Source organism: Vidua macroura, chromosome 5 (assembly GCF_024509145.1).
Source record: "Vidua macroura isolate BioBank_ID:100142 chromosome 5, ASM2450914v1, whole genome shotgun sequence".
Taxonomy (NCBI): domain Eukaryota; kingdom Metazoa; phylum Chordata; class Aves; order Passeriformes; family Viduidae; genus Vidua; species Vidua macroura.
Window position 1 is genome coordinate 7,960,442 of NC_071575.1, and position 16,405 is coordinate 7,976,846.

Sequence of the window (16,405 nt, forward strand, 5' to 3'; positions counted from 1 at the left end):
TCAGAAATGAGATTGCTAGATAGTTATTGCCCATTCTATCTATATGAAACATTTACTAAACAGAAAAGTTAGTGAACTATGGCTTAGGGCAGCCAGGAAAGCAGTGGTAGTTGATTAGTATTAATTATGATTACATAAACAGGTCTGAAATTGAACATGTACCACGAAGGGAGTGAAACAAAGCGAAATACAAATAAAAATATTGCCATGACCTAAACAGCAAGACAGAAAGTATGTGTTCTTTTCAAAAAGCTGAGGAAATCAGCTTCCTCCACTTTTTTCAATTCTTCAAAATGGAATCTAGCACTGAATGAAATTTTTCTATTTAACAAAAGCATAGGGCATTGGTACTTCTCAAAGTGCAGCACTTGCAATGCCATCACTATTACTGAAACATAACCTAAATGACAATTTAGGTCCTGTTACAGGTCTTTCAGCTGCTCTTGAACCTCATCTATTTTCAGGAGCAATCTGCTCATCTTTGACACCCCAAAATGGCAGAAATCAAAATGTTATTAACTTGTAAGAACAACAGAAAAGCAAAGTCTTGAACTTGATAAAAAAATTATAACTTCGCTTTATGTTCACAACTCTGCCTTCCACAAAATGTAATTTAAAGAGAGAATTTAAGAACTTTGTATTGGAAATACTTCTTCCTTAAGTAAATTTAGTTCATAGATCTTCTACTAGATTCTGCCACTTTAAAAAAAAAGAAAAAATAAAGGAACAATAACAAGATTATATATCATCAACTTCAGCACTTTTCTAGTTTTTATATATGAGAAATAGAGCTCTAAGGGCCACAGTGGGAGAAATATACTTAATAATCATTAATGTGAAGAGCAAACCATAGAATTGCAGCAAAACACTTGTTGACATCCAAAAATTTTGAGAAAGAGGATTGAAATGGGGAATAAAGTGCATAGTTATAGAAACAGTGAATGGTGTTCAGAAAAGAAGACAGTTTGAAACATTTTAAAAAACAGTGAGTGCAACTCTCCTTTCACTCTTACTCAGAGAATCTTTCCTCAGTCTGGCACCTGGGTTAGCTGGGCCAAAACTTTGTATTGGGATAGACAAGGCAAATAAGTCAGTGAAACAGAACATGGGGTTAAATCTTGAACAGGAAGGTTAACACTTCCACCAGTTATTTTAATTACAGAATTACAGATTTTCACTTCTTTGATTTGTGATTCAACTTTAAAGCATAAATTTACATTTCACCATATGTATTTTGCTCTTCCACAATGAATCTACATTACATTTTATAGCTCTTCATTGTGCTATCAGTACGCTCCAAGAATAATTATTTTTTTCACGGGCTGAAGAAAAACACAACTCTGCAAAATCAGTGTGCTGATGCACCCAGGCCTGGGTACTAGACAGAAGCAGAGAATATGTACAAAATGACACAACCCCCTCTTTGACACTGTGTTTTGTACCTGAGGTAGCACTGCTGGTCCTTGTCCTGCCAACCTCTGCAAGGAGCTGACCTGAGGAACCTTAATGGGCACTGCAGTGATAGTTCCCAAAGTCTGTTGGAAGAAAAACATTTGAACACAGCTTAAAACAATTGTAAAGCTTTCCCAGACAGAATCTATCTGAGCCAGCAGTTCCCTTCCAGCTCTTTTTCTCTTCCCAGCTGCCCTGGCTGAAGGCTCTCTAGGCACCAGACTGTTTTCAAAAAAGATCTGAAATGCACCACAGTGACGTGTATTGGTACAATGATGCATTTCATGGTAGCCAGGGTCACAAAGAGATATTTACTGTGCCTCAGGAAATAGTAAATACTGAATTATTAAAACAGAAAGCTGCCTATAAATCTGCTACAGCACACTGCCACACAACATTCAGCTGACGCCCATTTGGGCCAACACAGCATTTATTACTATCCATGCATATTTTTGTTACTCACCCTTTTCTTAGTTGTGTACCAAATTTATTCAAAGCTTATTTAAAATAGGATGGAATAAGCAGATAGGTTATAAATTTATGATTGGGCTATATATGTAAAGAAGACAGCTAACTTTTCCCATCCAATGTCTTTCATCCCTGATTTCAATTCATAGAATCATGGAATGGCTTGGATTGGAAGGGACCTTAAAGATCACCCAATTTCACCCCCCAGCATGGGCAGGGGCACTTTCCACCAGACAAGGTTGCTCCAAGCCCCATCCAATATGGCCTTGGACATTTCCAGGGATGGGGAAGCCACAGCTTCTAAGCAAAAGTTCATACTTTGGTTAACTGGCCAATATTCTTAAGCTAAGGTTTTGTAACTTTTATCTAGCATTTGGTTATTGCTGTTGGGACAACACAGCAGTATGAGCAAGCATATGACTGTGATTATAATAGTAAGAGACACTTAGCCACCAAACAGAAAATCTTATCAGGCTGTAAGAAATAGCTAATACGGAGAAAAATATAGATTCAACTGAATTTCTCTAAATTTAACTCTGCTCTAAACCAAGATTTTGGATCACAGCCAGCAAGATAAAATATGCTATTATTACCCCAATCTGGTAATGAAATTTGTCAGTAGTGAAGAAACTATAACATAATCAGCTCAAGGAAAGTGAAACTGTGTCATATCCATACTGATGTGTTCTCCTCAGACCTCACTCACAGAGTGGCAAAACAGTCTATGTCATCTGTCTCCAGTGTTTCATAAGGAAATAACAAGTGTATTCAGGCAGAATATTCTCAATAATCTTCTCTTACAGTGTTTATATTTTTACCTCTGCTACTCCTGTCAGAGACATTTAGGGGTGTGATGTTGCATATTCAGCAAAGATTAACATTTGAAGAAGATTTGCCTGATTAAAACAACAAGGAGAGCTGAACAGTTATAAACATGCAAGACAATTTTTCTTGAGTACTCATGGATTACTAGTAGCCTGGATTATCCATGGAAAAATATACTCCATTAAAATTCTGTCTCAAGCCAAGAGAAGAGGGAAAGGGGGCAGAGAGAAGCGGCATTTCCATCCATGGTTGATAAAACAAGTAAATAACACCTTCCTTTAGAAATTAAGGATCTGGCAGCAGGGTGAGGAACAGAAGTGGGTATTTCTGCCACAGTTTCCTTACAGGGTGATACATGGACTAAAAACAATGGGAAGGATCTGACTGAACAACTTCATTGCCCTCTCTACCCTATCACAGCCTCACACATTGGCAAGAATAACATGATGAACTACTGCAGTCTGGGGAGAGGGAGAAATTGAGCTGCCACCTGCTGCTATGGGCATTTATTAGACTTATCACAACTTCCTGCTTAATATTAGCATGAACTGTAATTAATTCAGCCCTGATTCAGATTTTTTAGGGTAAATACTGAAGTGAACTTTCCAACTCATGCTACAGAAAGCTTATCACAAGTAGGATCTACATTTTCCTACTACCCCAAAAGAGATTTCTTTCACCACACAGTGAAGTCCAAGGTCTACTTGGAAATACCAAGGGCAGCACTACTTCTCCTGCGCTGCACAGATACCCTCTACAGAAAGTTAAAAACAGAAAGTTCTGCCTTCTGGAAAGTTGTGCTTTAAAGGCTGCTGCCTCTGACCTTGCAAACACACATTCTAGTATTCCTATTCCTACAGATACACAAGGATTTGCAAGATTTCCAAACTGGACAACAAAATACATTGTGGTTGGCATGGCAGTGTTTGGTCCAGGGTTGGACTTGATGATCTTAGATGTGTTTTCCAACCTTAATGATTCTGTGATGCCGTTAAAATACAAAGTGCTGATGCTGTATGAAATTGGGAACTCATTATAAAGTTAAGAGTCAAATTACTGAGATGTTAAGTAAGATAGAGTTATCAATTGTTAAGATGCACAAGGAACTCCATGTCTGAGCAAAAAATCTCTTCTCTTGTATTACTTCAAATATCTCCAGGGAATAAAAAACCAACCAAGCATCTAGAACAGAATGACTCTCTGTCCTGTGAGGAAGGAGGTCATGTCAGCCCCTGGGTGCACCTCTGGGCCAGTTCCGGTTCAGGTTTCAGAACAATGAATGATTGAGACAAAAGAAATGGGAAGGAGAGAACAAACAAGAAACACCACAAAACTACTCTGCACTGTTTCCTCAGCTTCACTTGAAGGCAAAGTCAGGAGGAATCATCTGTGGGTAGTGGAGAAATGAACTACCGTCAGTTCTGTCACCTGCACTTTCAAAAATTTAATCAGATTTATTTTCCTGAAGTAGCAGTTCTGCAGCAAACACAAAAGTACAAAACCAAATAATGGCAGTCTTAAGTTATGAAATTTTCAGTGATAAAGATGCAGCCTTCTGTTTATAAAGGGTTTTATAGTAAGGATCTGTTACTGAATATTCAAGGAAACAATCTCAGTATAGAAATCATATGGCCAAGGGAAAAGTCAGAACTTCAGTCTCATGTTAATATTAGCACTACAGTATGTTCAGACAGAGAGATATGTAAGTATCTGTTTTATTTTTCACTATTTACATTGTTTTGTTACTATTTCCCAGCTTGGGCAATAAATAGCTTGAGCTATTCAAGAATTCAATGACCTCCGTACTTTTCCTGTAGCACATTTTGTTTCTTACGTCTGGGTACTTTGCCTAGGTCAGTATTATTGTCTCCCTTTTAGTGATTAAAAAATCTAGATTTAGAGGTAAAATGATAATGGGTCAGGGCTAGACTGTTGTGCAGGTTAAAATTCCAGTGTCTAATCCATGTGACTGATTAACTTCATCTCACCCATGTATGGAGACCTCCATCCAAATGGCCTAATTTTTAGGCAGACCAGGATGTCTCCACAACGATGGGTGAAAGAAGCAAAGTATGAAACAGGGAATCCCAGTGTCTGCAATGAAGGAGGTGCAGGTGCCAGAATGGGTGGTTGGGCAGTTTGCCTCTGGAGGCAATTTACACTGCTTTGTTCTTATTCAAGCTGTACATAAATGAGAAGGTAAAACCACTTGCCTGGGAAATAAAAACATAAGTGTCTTTATCTGATGCCTTTGGCCACACAATGAGAACTGGACAAATTTCCCATGGCTCAAGGTATGATATGTCAAATCCTGCTCACATGCCCCTTCATACATCAGCTCAAGTTGAGCCCTCAGCTCAAGCCCACGGGCTTTAGGAGGTAACTAATCACGATACCTCCCCAACAAACAGAAAAATAAACTTTTGTTCTTCCTGTTAGCAGAGCCACCTGTTTTCATGCCCCGACTGTCCAGGTCATGGTGAGCCTGATGGTGCAAAGACTTGCCACTCACTAATTCCACACTATCGTTTTCATCCATGGGGACTTTTTTCTTTTCTCCTTATTCTTTTCCAGTTTATCCAAGGAGCAAGCTGGTGCACATTCTTAAAAACTCCTAATTAACAAAAGACATTTTTCTGGCAATGCTTGACCTTTAAGCATTTTGTATGGATTTATTGATACAAGCAGAAACAATAATTTAAAAGATTATTTTATGAGTGTAGAATAGCAGCACTTCTGTAAAGATAAATGAGTTTCTTATTTCTACATTTACAGCTCTAAGCATTTTAATGAAAAAGGTCGATAAAAGTAAAAAATATTTCTGAATCTCTCCTTTGTCTAAAGCTACTTGGGCTTTTCTGGTGACCCCCTAAAACATCTACAATGTGACGGGATGGGGGAAAGTGAAGAGCCAAATTTCAGTTTGCCTCAGGTTTGATTGTATGCATTTAAACCAGACTTACTACTTTATACAGTTGGGTTTTTTTCAAATAAGAACAAATACATCCAGTGTATTTCCTACTGTCTAATTCACTAAACTTTACATCCAGAAGCATTTTGAGAGCTCATGATCTTTTGCTAACTCTTACCTCAACCTCCAGCCCTGGACTGGAACAGAAAAGCTCGACCACCCCATCCCTCAGTGCAGGAGTTACTGGATAATGAATATATGTGACTGGGACACAAGATATTTCCCAACTCCTGTCTGCAGGGACCTCCACAGGCAGACAGGGATCTGGCATGTCAGGGACATGGTTTGGACTCAGTGATGCACAGATGCTGTCAGACAGGAATGCAGCAGGCCCATTGTGGAGGGGACCTGCAATCCCTGTTGGGTAAATGTCATCCAGCAGCACGTTCCAAAGGGTCACATTCAAATTGCAAAAAGAGGTGAAGGGTCCAAATGAAATCATCCTTTTCACTGGTCAGTTTATTCAATAAGATAACAGTAATAACTCAAAATGGGAAAACTAGCTCAAGTCCCCAAACAAGAGGAACAAGAGGACACAGTTGCATTAAAAGAAAAAACAAAGCAAAACAAACAAACAAAAAAAACCAACAACCAAAAAAAAACCCCACCAAACCAAAAAGCAGTTCCTTCCATTCAAACCAAAAGGAAATGAAAAATTTAAGAGATATTGACAAGTGCAGTTATAAAAGAAGATCACTTATCGCTGTCATTTCTATTAATGCCTTGCATTGTAACTACAGGAGTAACAAACAGGAGCTGGATTCAATGATCCTTGTGGGTCCCTTTCAATTCAGAATATTCTGTGAACCTCCTATGATTCTCCTGCAATAAATCAACACCATCCCAGGATAAAAGCTCTCAAAGACAACTGAGGTATAGAAGTGTGGGGAGAGTAGCAAGTGAAAGACATAAAAAGTGAAACAAAGAAGTATGGCATAGGCAGAGAATAAGAATTCAAAGGATGAAGTCTAGAGATGATCAGAGGATAAAAGGATGCTGCAGCAGAAACAAAGATGAGACCTACATTATCAGCAATCAGACTAAGGGGCATACATTCAGTTTCCAGCTATTATGTTATGACTTATTTAGTCAATGCCTGAGTTTTCAAATCTAGGACTATTTGTGATTTAAGCAAGCTTCTGCCTTTCAGTCCTGAATGAATACACACACACATATATATATGTATGTATCTAGATATTGTATCTCTATTGAAAAGTATTTGCATTTTACTCAGTTTGGGTACATACACTTGTCAAACCATTGCTATGTTCACTTTGAATTATAAATTGCCCTCCCCCCTCCTTTAGATGTAGTAACAAATGCTTAAGGACTTATTGCTACAATTCATTTTCTGTACAAACTCATTACAGAGCTTGTGTCCATGAGCAGTTTAAGATTACATTACAGATGTGAAGCTGTTAGGAGACATAACTGTTCTCCCACTCCAGAATTGCACCAGGAAAAGTAAAACCACTCCAGTCAATCACTGAAGAGAATCAGACTCAACCAGTAACAGAAGGTTAAAGACACATTCAGTTCTACAGCACATTACCAAAATAAGAGTTTAACTCAGGAACATATGGGTTTGTTGTATCTCAGCTGAACAGTTCAATTATTTGAGCTCAACTGACACTACATTGCTGGATTATTTGCAAATTATTTTATACTGACATCAATACTGCAGCACAAATACTGTGTTCCTGCAATGAATTATGGAAATACTAATCTTCTCCTTTTTAAAGAACATATGTATCTTTTTAAGATCTAGGTCTTCTTCGTGTTGAACCTAAGCTATTAAAAAAATCTTTTTGTCTGTTACGCGTTCAGTATTGGCAACAACAGTTTTACAGAATGGATTTTTAATGTGGTAGTGACAGGGGACCAGATTGCTATGGCAACAGCAAAGATGAAAATTCTTAACCTGAATGGATCATCACTGAAGTAATTGCAGGGGTTTTTTACCCATTCTACATCCATTTTACAACTTGAATGCTGCATTCAACCTTAAGATTGCTTTATATAAATGCCAAGCACTTATATGCAGCCTCCAAGTTGATTTGACCTAAAACTTGCTGCCCCTTCCCTCACGAATCCCAGATAACTGCTGTGCTCTGGTTCACCTAAACATCTGAATACTATCATGTTTCCAGAGAGTCCACCAATAAAAGCAACAGGCCTTTGGACATAACTTTGAGGCTCCTGTAAGACATGTTCAGATACATATTTTTTCTTTCCTTCTAGACTCAACTTGCATAAAAATCAGTGGAAATAATTTTTCATTCTCCAAAATCTGGTGAAATCACTGTGCATGGCATTTCCAACAACCTGATGGAATAAGGTATCAGTTTCACATTTCATTGTATTCTAAAGAGGCTGTTATTTCAGACACATATTTTGTGTAAACAGTCATTTAATTGGAATTCCATAGAAATGTAAAGGTTTACTTTACAGATTTTAAAAGTGTTTGTTCTCCCCAGTTCCTCTCCCTTTACTCAGAATTCATTAATCATGCTTGCATAAGCAATTTATGATTGTTATGAAGTTGACAATTGGAAATACATGTCCTGTTGCTTTTTCAAAATAGCAATATTTTTGAAACTATCCTTTCTTTGGGCACCAAAAATACTATTTAAAACAACTCTCCTTATAGCCAATTAACAATGACTTGGACTTTTGTCCTGGAACAGCTCTCTCTGCATGAGGGTAGCCACAAGCAATAGGAGGCAAGGTACCACCTTAAATTCCACACCTGCTTTGAAAACCAAATTCTCAGTCGCTGCTGAGGTTTTTGTACTCATCCCTTTCATCACCACTCATTTGCAGGGAAGCCCAAGGTGGTATCACATTTCATGCAGGTATCAGAAGAGAATATGCAGAGATGAAGCAAGTAATGTTCTGCTTTTCCTGTGTCTCTCAGGCTTTTCAGAGCACCACCCAATTTATCTCTGCTTTTATCACAAGATTTTCAAACCACTATCTCTACTTCTTGCCACTTACACATTGCCATCTGGGTACACTGAAAAATACAAACTCTGAACACACTGTAGGTATGTATTCTGGCAAAGGGAAAACACAATGAATACAGCCCACATTCTTCCCTGTTTCAGAAATCCTGATGATTATTTACACAAGGAGACATCTGTGCCAAATGCTTATTCCTAAACACAATTTGCACCATATTATTTACTGGTCAGTAGCTTTTTTTAATGCACCATTTTTTAAATAAAAATAATTATGAATAATTTCTACATATATTATAAAAATACACTTACATTATATATATATAATTTATTATAAATTATTTTTATTAGGATTTTTTCCATAGGTATTAGATCACACTCCAAATTGCTGAATCAAAATAAAAAGAAAAAAAGTTTGGATGTGCTAAATGCATTAGCATGCACATACCTGTTCTGTGATTTGTAGCCTTATTCAGAAACCATATTTAACTAATTAAGTCTCCACCTCCTGCACAAATGAGCACAATGCCAATGAGTTGAAGCAAGATTTAGCAGCTGTGATCACACCTATAGTCTCCTGCTCAGATGATTCATAAAAGGTTTGCTGTTTAACTACTCAACTGTTCCAGGTTGATCTGGTTTTTAATGACTAATGTTTTCAAATTACTTAGTCTGCGTTCACAGTTCGCAGAAATATTCCTGAGTAAAGGGAAAATGTATGAACAATGTCACACAAAGCAGTTTCATGCCTCTTCCTCAAGTGAGCTCAGGCAGGAGTGGAAATCATTAACAGACCCAGCAGCTACTAAAGCACCACTGTCCTACCACAGCTGCAGGATATTACAGAAGATTACAGTATGAAAAGGGGATGAAAAATAAAGGAGGAAATTGACCATCATCCCATAGTGATTTAGGAATCCTCACCTATCAGAATGGCCCAGGCAGCTTACTAGCAGCTACTGAAAATTTTGAATTCCATATGATTTCACCTTAGCACCCACTGGACTCAGAGTTGCTTTTGTACTCTTTGCTCTGAGTGTTAGTGTTCTTTTGTCACTCAGAAGAACTGGAAAACATGAGGGAAGTGACAACCTGAGGCAACAAAATTGCTTGCTTCCAGACAGTACCTTTTGTCAGGCCTGAGCTAAACTAATCCAGTTTGCTAGGCAGAAGAAGGTTAAATTTGCTTCGGAAAGTATCCAACAAGCAACAGAATAAAGACAAGGAGAAAAACAAAATTTCTTAGCTGAGGTGGCAGAGAAAAGCAAGGGAGAGGTGGGGGGGAAGACAGAACCCACAAAGAAAATGGAATGACAATTCCAACCCTTTATGACAAAAGAAGCTACTATATCAGTTCAGCCATAAAAACTGGATGTTGGTACCAAAAGTTACTTCCTTGAGAATAGAACCTGGGGAAAGTACAATAAAATTTTGCCTGAGTTCTATATAGAGTGTGTATGAATATGACTGATTTTAAAATCATGCAGTTAATATTGTTTGTTAGGATAAAAAAAAAAGGAAGCAGCAACTTTCTCAGCAAATGTTAACTTGGATGTGCAGTACATCCCATAAGCATGCATTTTATACTTTTTAGGCAGATTGCTCGGCTATATTAAGCTACTTATCCTTCAACAAAACCCAATGCAAAATATTGCTTTAGCACAATATGGTAGAATTACCATTGCTATTGAATTCCTAATTTTGGTATTCCATAGTTCTAGGACTGCAGCTGTGAAAAATCATTGCAGATACTGCTATGTAGGTGCTGTCTTCTAGTAAAAGAAAATAGCCATATTTAGTTTTGGAGGGTGGCAAACTCTATAGTATTCACTTACAAATGTAATTGTTTCTTTGGTGATCCAAATGTTCAGATAGTAAAAGCATTTGGTAAATGTATGCTTATATAAATAAATTCATAAATAGATACAGATATATATGTGTATATATGTGACTACATAAGCATACCTTTCAGAGCACAATATATTACCCATAATACTTTTCCAGAGTTATACTATATCAAAGTAAGCATTAGTGCTTCCCTTCAATGATAGAGCCAGGAAATTTTAGAACTAGTAAAAACCTCCTTTCCTTCCTGAGATGCTGCACTGATGTGTTTTGCTGCACTACTGATTCCATGTGTTTGTACTTTGCTCTGAAAGAGGAGACCTGCTTCATTCCCATGGAGTTTCACCTCCCTGAGCCCTGTTCTGGAGATCAGTCTGTGGTTAACCAGTTTCATTCAAAGCATACTCCATGAAAGCTGTGCTTTCCTTTCCTTCTGCTTCCCATCTCTTCCTTCAACCAGTTTCTTGGGAGTCCAACTGCCTACTCCAGAGTAGGAAGATTTCAGATCCTACACTCACACATGGCACTGTGAATCATTTAACTATCAGAACATACTTGAGAGAAAGACTCTTCTTCCAAGCTCTTCTGCTAAATTAGCCAGTGACAGAAGAAAGGATGTGGTTTTGTGGCCCAGTGGCTGAGAGAACACTTGGGGGAAAAGAGAACCAACAATTCCAATCAATGCTCTGGTCACTTGTTGTTCACCTTGTTAACATGACAGCAGTTCCTACAATGCCCCAGTTCAAGCATTTTTTTTTTAATATAACTGGTAGAAATAGAGGCATCCCCAGATTTCACCTAGGCCCAAGCCTGAATGCTACTGAGCAGAGATTGATGATCTTTGAGCTCCAAGCAGCCAGATGCACTTCAGCACTGAAGTTCTTCCCAAGATCTAGTCTAATCTCTTTTGCTAGAAATAAAAGACAGAGGGAGAAAATACGCTGTGTTTTGAGCTTGCCTACTGTGCAAATCAGATGGTACAACAATAAAGTCTTCACGGAGGCAGAGCCACGGACCTTCATGAGTCTTAGCCCAATGAAATGCTGAGTGTATATCCATAGGGATACCATTGGAAAGATCAGGACTTCAACCACGTCATTCCCAGAGGTAAAATGGAGGGGTTTTTTTTTTAATTTTTTTTTTTTTTTTAATTGGACAATCATGGAATCATAGAATGGCTTGGATTGCAAGGGACCTTATTGATCATCCCATTCCACCCCCTGCCATTGGCAGGGACGCCTTCCACCAGACCATATTGCTCCAAGCCCCATCCGACCTGGCCTTGGACCCTTCTGGAGATAGGGCAGCCACAGCTTCTCTGGGAAACATGGGCCAGTGCCTCACCACCCTCACAGGGAAGAATTTCTTTCCGATATCCCATCCAACTCTGCCCTCTGTCAGTTTGAAGCCATTCTCCCTTGTCTAGTCACTATAGGACCTTGTAAAAAGTTTCCCTCCATCTTTCTTATTTCTTAAAAAGATATCCTAAATCCAAAATAATTGCCAGGAAGCTACAAAGGGAACTCTTACAGCATGAAATGGCTAATAATTTTGAGACTGAGTGGCTCTTACTCAGGGTTATTTATACCATGCCATTGGTCACAAAAGCTGAATGTTGAGAAGGGAAGCTACTCAATTATCTTCTGCATGCAGATATGGAAGTTCTGTACACTCTACACCCTCATACTGCAAATTGAAAAAATGTAAAAATTAGGATGAACATGTCAAAAAGTTGGTGATTTTTTTCTTTTTATTAAACATCCCTTTTAAAAGAAAATATAGTAGTAATAATAACAACAACAAAAATCACTAATAGCTTGCCAAGCCTATTGTACTGTCATTAAGAAAATAATGAATGAATAGAATAGGATAGAAATAGAATAGAAAATAGTGACGTATCTTCTAGATTAATTCTTCTGGTACAAATAAAGCTTCTCTAGACCTGACTTCAGTGGAGATGTTCCAAACTCACACATTTGACAATGCTCATAGAATTTTCTGAGAAATGCTGTGTTATTAAGATTTATAAACTTAAACTTACTGAAGTGTAAACACATCATGATATACCAAGATATAAATTAGTTCTAGTTCTATGTAATAACTTCTAAGTTCAAAACCCATTTCTGGATTCAGAAGAATGAGAGTTAGAGCTCACATTCCTCAAGGCTTGACAATCCTGAGCCATCACAGTGATGGTTCAAAGCCACTTACTCTGGCTTTGAAACCTACTTAAAACCACAAATATAGCAGAAACCTGAAGCTTTTTATCTTGTCATACTTATTAGGGAGATTGGGCTGTCCTTTTCTAGAAATAATAACAAATGTAATATCAAATTTCCCATATTATAGGAAAGGTTAAAAATTACACATGTCAACAGAATACAGAGGACTGGCTTGTATTTTGAAAAGACAAGTGTGAGAGAAAATGAATGTAGTAATGCTTTACCCTAAAGAAAATGTGGAAACAGCAAATTGGGTTGTGGGGTTTCATTAGAGCAAATGCTAGTTAATTACCATATACAGTCTTCTAAAATCATAGTACCCCTGTAGCATCTCTGTCAAATTTCTACAGTATTCTTATTACTACTAGGCTTCTATAAAAAAATCCTAGTGTACTAAGATATTGTTCAAAGAAAAATTAATATTATATTAAATTAAACAATGCTGACTTGTGGGTTTATTTCACACCCAGAAGGATAGTAAATATTTATGGCAAAACCCTTAAATCATCATTACCAGTTCAGCAAATTACAGGAAGCACAATATTGCTTTAATCCTATCAAAGCTGTCATTCACATTCTGGTATTACCTATTCAGTCACTGCTATTGCAGTGATCCTGCAAATAAAAATGAACACATCTCCAACCCAGCCAGTCTCATTGTTTGATTCAGTGAGGGATGCAACAATCAAATTGTTTGTAATATCCTACATGTGCAAATTTATTGACACAACTCACTGAACTGGGGTTGTAATAAAATAAAACAAGAAAAAGAGGCTAGTCAAAGGTCTATAATAAAGATCTCATGGCAAAAACCCCCCACACAAACAGTCATACCCGTTCACGAAATGCCTTGCACAAAAGCAATGGGGATGGTCTTGCCTTAACTGGTCAAATCTCCAAGGGCAATATTTGGCTGAAGAATTAGAACAGTCAAAAAGATTAAGACCCCAGCAGAGAAAAGCAGGTAAATGCAAACTGATACATGAATATGATTAATCCTCTTGAAGACACGTGAATTATATACATGTTAATGCAGGGTTATGCTCAGATGGAGGATAAACTTGAAACCATTTTCTGAAATTACTGATATTGAAGCCTGATTGTAAGATCAACAAAAAGAATTTTGGTTTGTCTTACCTTGCCTGGTGCCTGCCTTATTTTAAAAGGGTCTATATTTCAGTTTTCTTAATGATAAAAATCCAATTCCAATGCAAGCCTTTCTACTCAAGAAGGCAAAAACATTACTCAAGACCACAGCATACTGTCTGCACAAGAATTATCTGCACAGAAGGAACATCAAGCTCAAGAGTGATTTCAAAGCAGTCAAAGAAGAAACAGGCTCATGATAAGTAAAAGTAACAAGTCTTTTCCCACCCATACACACATATATGAGTATCAAAAACACATGCTATAGCTTTTAACAGGCATCCGCCAACACTCTGTCCTTGTCACTGATGGAAATTGAAATATATCTGTCTTGCCATTCAGCTATTATCTAAATTTAGAGATGAACAAATTTGGTTAAATTTGGATCAGGCACTTTCTGACTCACATTATCCTCCAAGTTGGCAATCCTTGACATGTCACACAAAAAGGCCATTTAACATAGTGCACGATCTCATTCCTGAAGAGGCACTGCCAACAAAGCAAAGGATATGAAAACACCCCATTAAAAGGCAGGAAACCCATGCAAACCACTCTTATATGAACAGCAAAACAGTGCCTGTGGGTTGAAATAAGCATTCAAAGAACCAAATCTTTTAACTAGCGCAAACAGAACGCCATCACTTGGAGCACAACTCTCTAGATTCCTAGTCAGGGAGGGTCTGTCCTTCTCTATAGGAATATCTCCACACACAGATGACTTTCTTCTCTCTCACACACACAAACACTTTTAATTGCTTACTGTGTAGCAATTTAACTTGAATTTTTATGCAATGGCTATGATGTGAGGAAAAGAGAACAACTAAACCTTAGCATCAGTAAGTACTAATAAATATTAATATAACATAAACACCACTTATATTGCAATGTGAAACAAGTTTATTATCCACAGATGAAATAAAATTGCTGTTTTTATTACTGTCAGGAATTACTTCTAAGATATTTCTATTTACTACTTGAGTATCCATCAGCACTCTGTGTTTACAGCATCTACTCTCCCGCCCATCTCTCTCACCAACCCCTCCACATTTATACATAAAATAGTTGAAGATCAGTATTTCCTGATACATTTTTCCAATCAATTTCAATATAGACACAAATGCACATTGTGAGATTAGTAGCAGACCAATTGCCAAATCCTGATACAGTTAGAACACCAACAGGAGATCTTATCATTTCTGTATTCGCAATGTGAACAGTGAAAGAGGATAAATACAGAGTTTGAAGTCTGGTATCAAACAGATTCCTGCAAATTATTCAACTATCCCACAAACTCTGAAGATAATGAGAAAACCCCACCTTTAAACAATAAATGGAACTAAGACATTTAGCAATATTCCAAAGCTTTTAATTTCCTAAAGTGATGCCTTTTATTAAAGTAATAGCACATGTAGAGTAAGTAGACCTGTTTATGCATCCCATAATTTAGAAAAAGACCTAGGATATGATTTCTCCAGCCCCAAAGCTGATCATCTTTCACTATTACAAACTGCACTTCAAGTTTGAATCACATAGCCCTCAAATCTTCTATCCAACCCCTCACATACTTGTTCCTGCATTTTAAATAGAACTAACTTGAAAATTCTGACATTTTCAGGAATGCTTGACTGATAATTTCTGTGAAGCACAGACAGCCTCCAATTACAATGAATAGCTACAGTATATTATCATTTTTAGGGCATTCTTTGCATTTCTGAAGTGAATCAAAGCTCTCCATGGGAGCTACTCTGATTAATGTCAAAACAATCATGTGCTAAAAACCCTCAGCCTTAGAATAAAGTACTCAGAATTTTGTTTGTATGGATAATATATAAGGATGTATGAAAATATCACAGAAACTTCCACATGGGGACTGACTACAGAATCACAGATTTCCAGAAAGGCTTGGGTTGGAAAAGACCTTTAAAGTTCATCCCATCCTATCCCCTGCCATGGCCAGGGACACCTTCCAAAAGACCATGTTGCTCTCAGCCCCATTCAACCCGGCCTTGGACACTTCCAAGGATACAGCAGCCAGAGCTCCTCTGGACAACCTGAGCCAGTGCCTCACCCACCCTTACGGGGAAAAATTTCTTCCCAATATCTCATCTAACCCTGCCCTCTGTCAGTTTGAAGCCATTCTCCCTTGTCTGGTCACTCCAGACCCTTGTCCAAACTCTGTATTCACCCTCCTTGTTGGATTCTTCAGACAATACAGTCCCTGCAAAGCTTCTCTTCTCCAGGCTGAGCAGTCTGAATTCTCCCTGAGTTTCACCACAGCAGAGCTGCTACATCCCTCTGATCATCTTGGCGCCTTCTCTGGACTTGTTCCAGCAGCTCCATGTCCTTCCTGTGCCAGGACCCCAGGGCTGGAGGCAGCTCTGCAGATGGGATCTCACCTGAGCAGGGCAGAAGGGCATAAAAAACCCCTCCTCTGCTGCCCATGCTTCTACATTTTTATCTTCCTAAATTTTAAGACTTTATTTTACAGGCAATTAAAATTGCTCCCAAGAAAAGGC

The 16,405-nt window shown here is 38.0% G+C and overlaps 1 protein-coding gene across 2 annotated transcripts in view; it reads right to left on the reverse strand.

The window, feature by feature from the left end:
* PHF21B (PHD finger protein 21B) overlaps window positions 1–16,405 on the reverse strand; it is a 161,461-nt gene that overhangs the window by 43,974 nt on the left and 101,082 nt on the right. For both annotated transcript variants that reach the window (XM_053977790.1, XM_053977789.1), the window contains one exon: window positions 1,443–1,535. In XM_053977790.1, coding sequence (XP_053833765.1) covers window positions 1,443–1,535 — 93 coding nt within the window. The remainder of the gene's footprint in view (window positions 1–1,442; window positions 1,536–16,405) is intronic.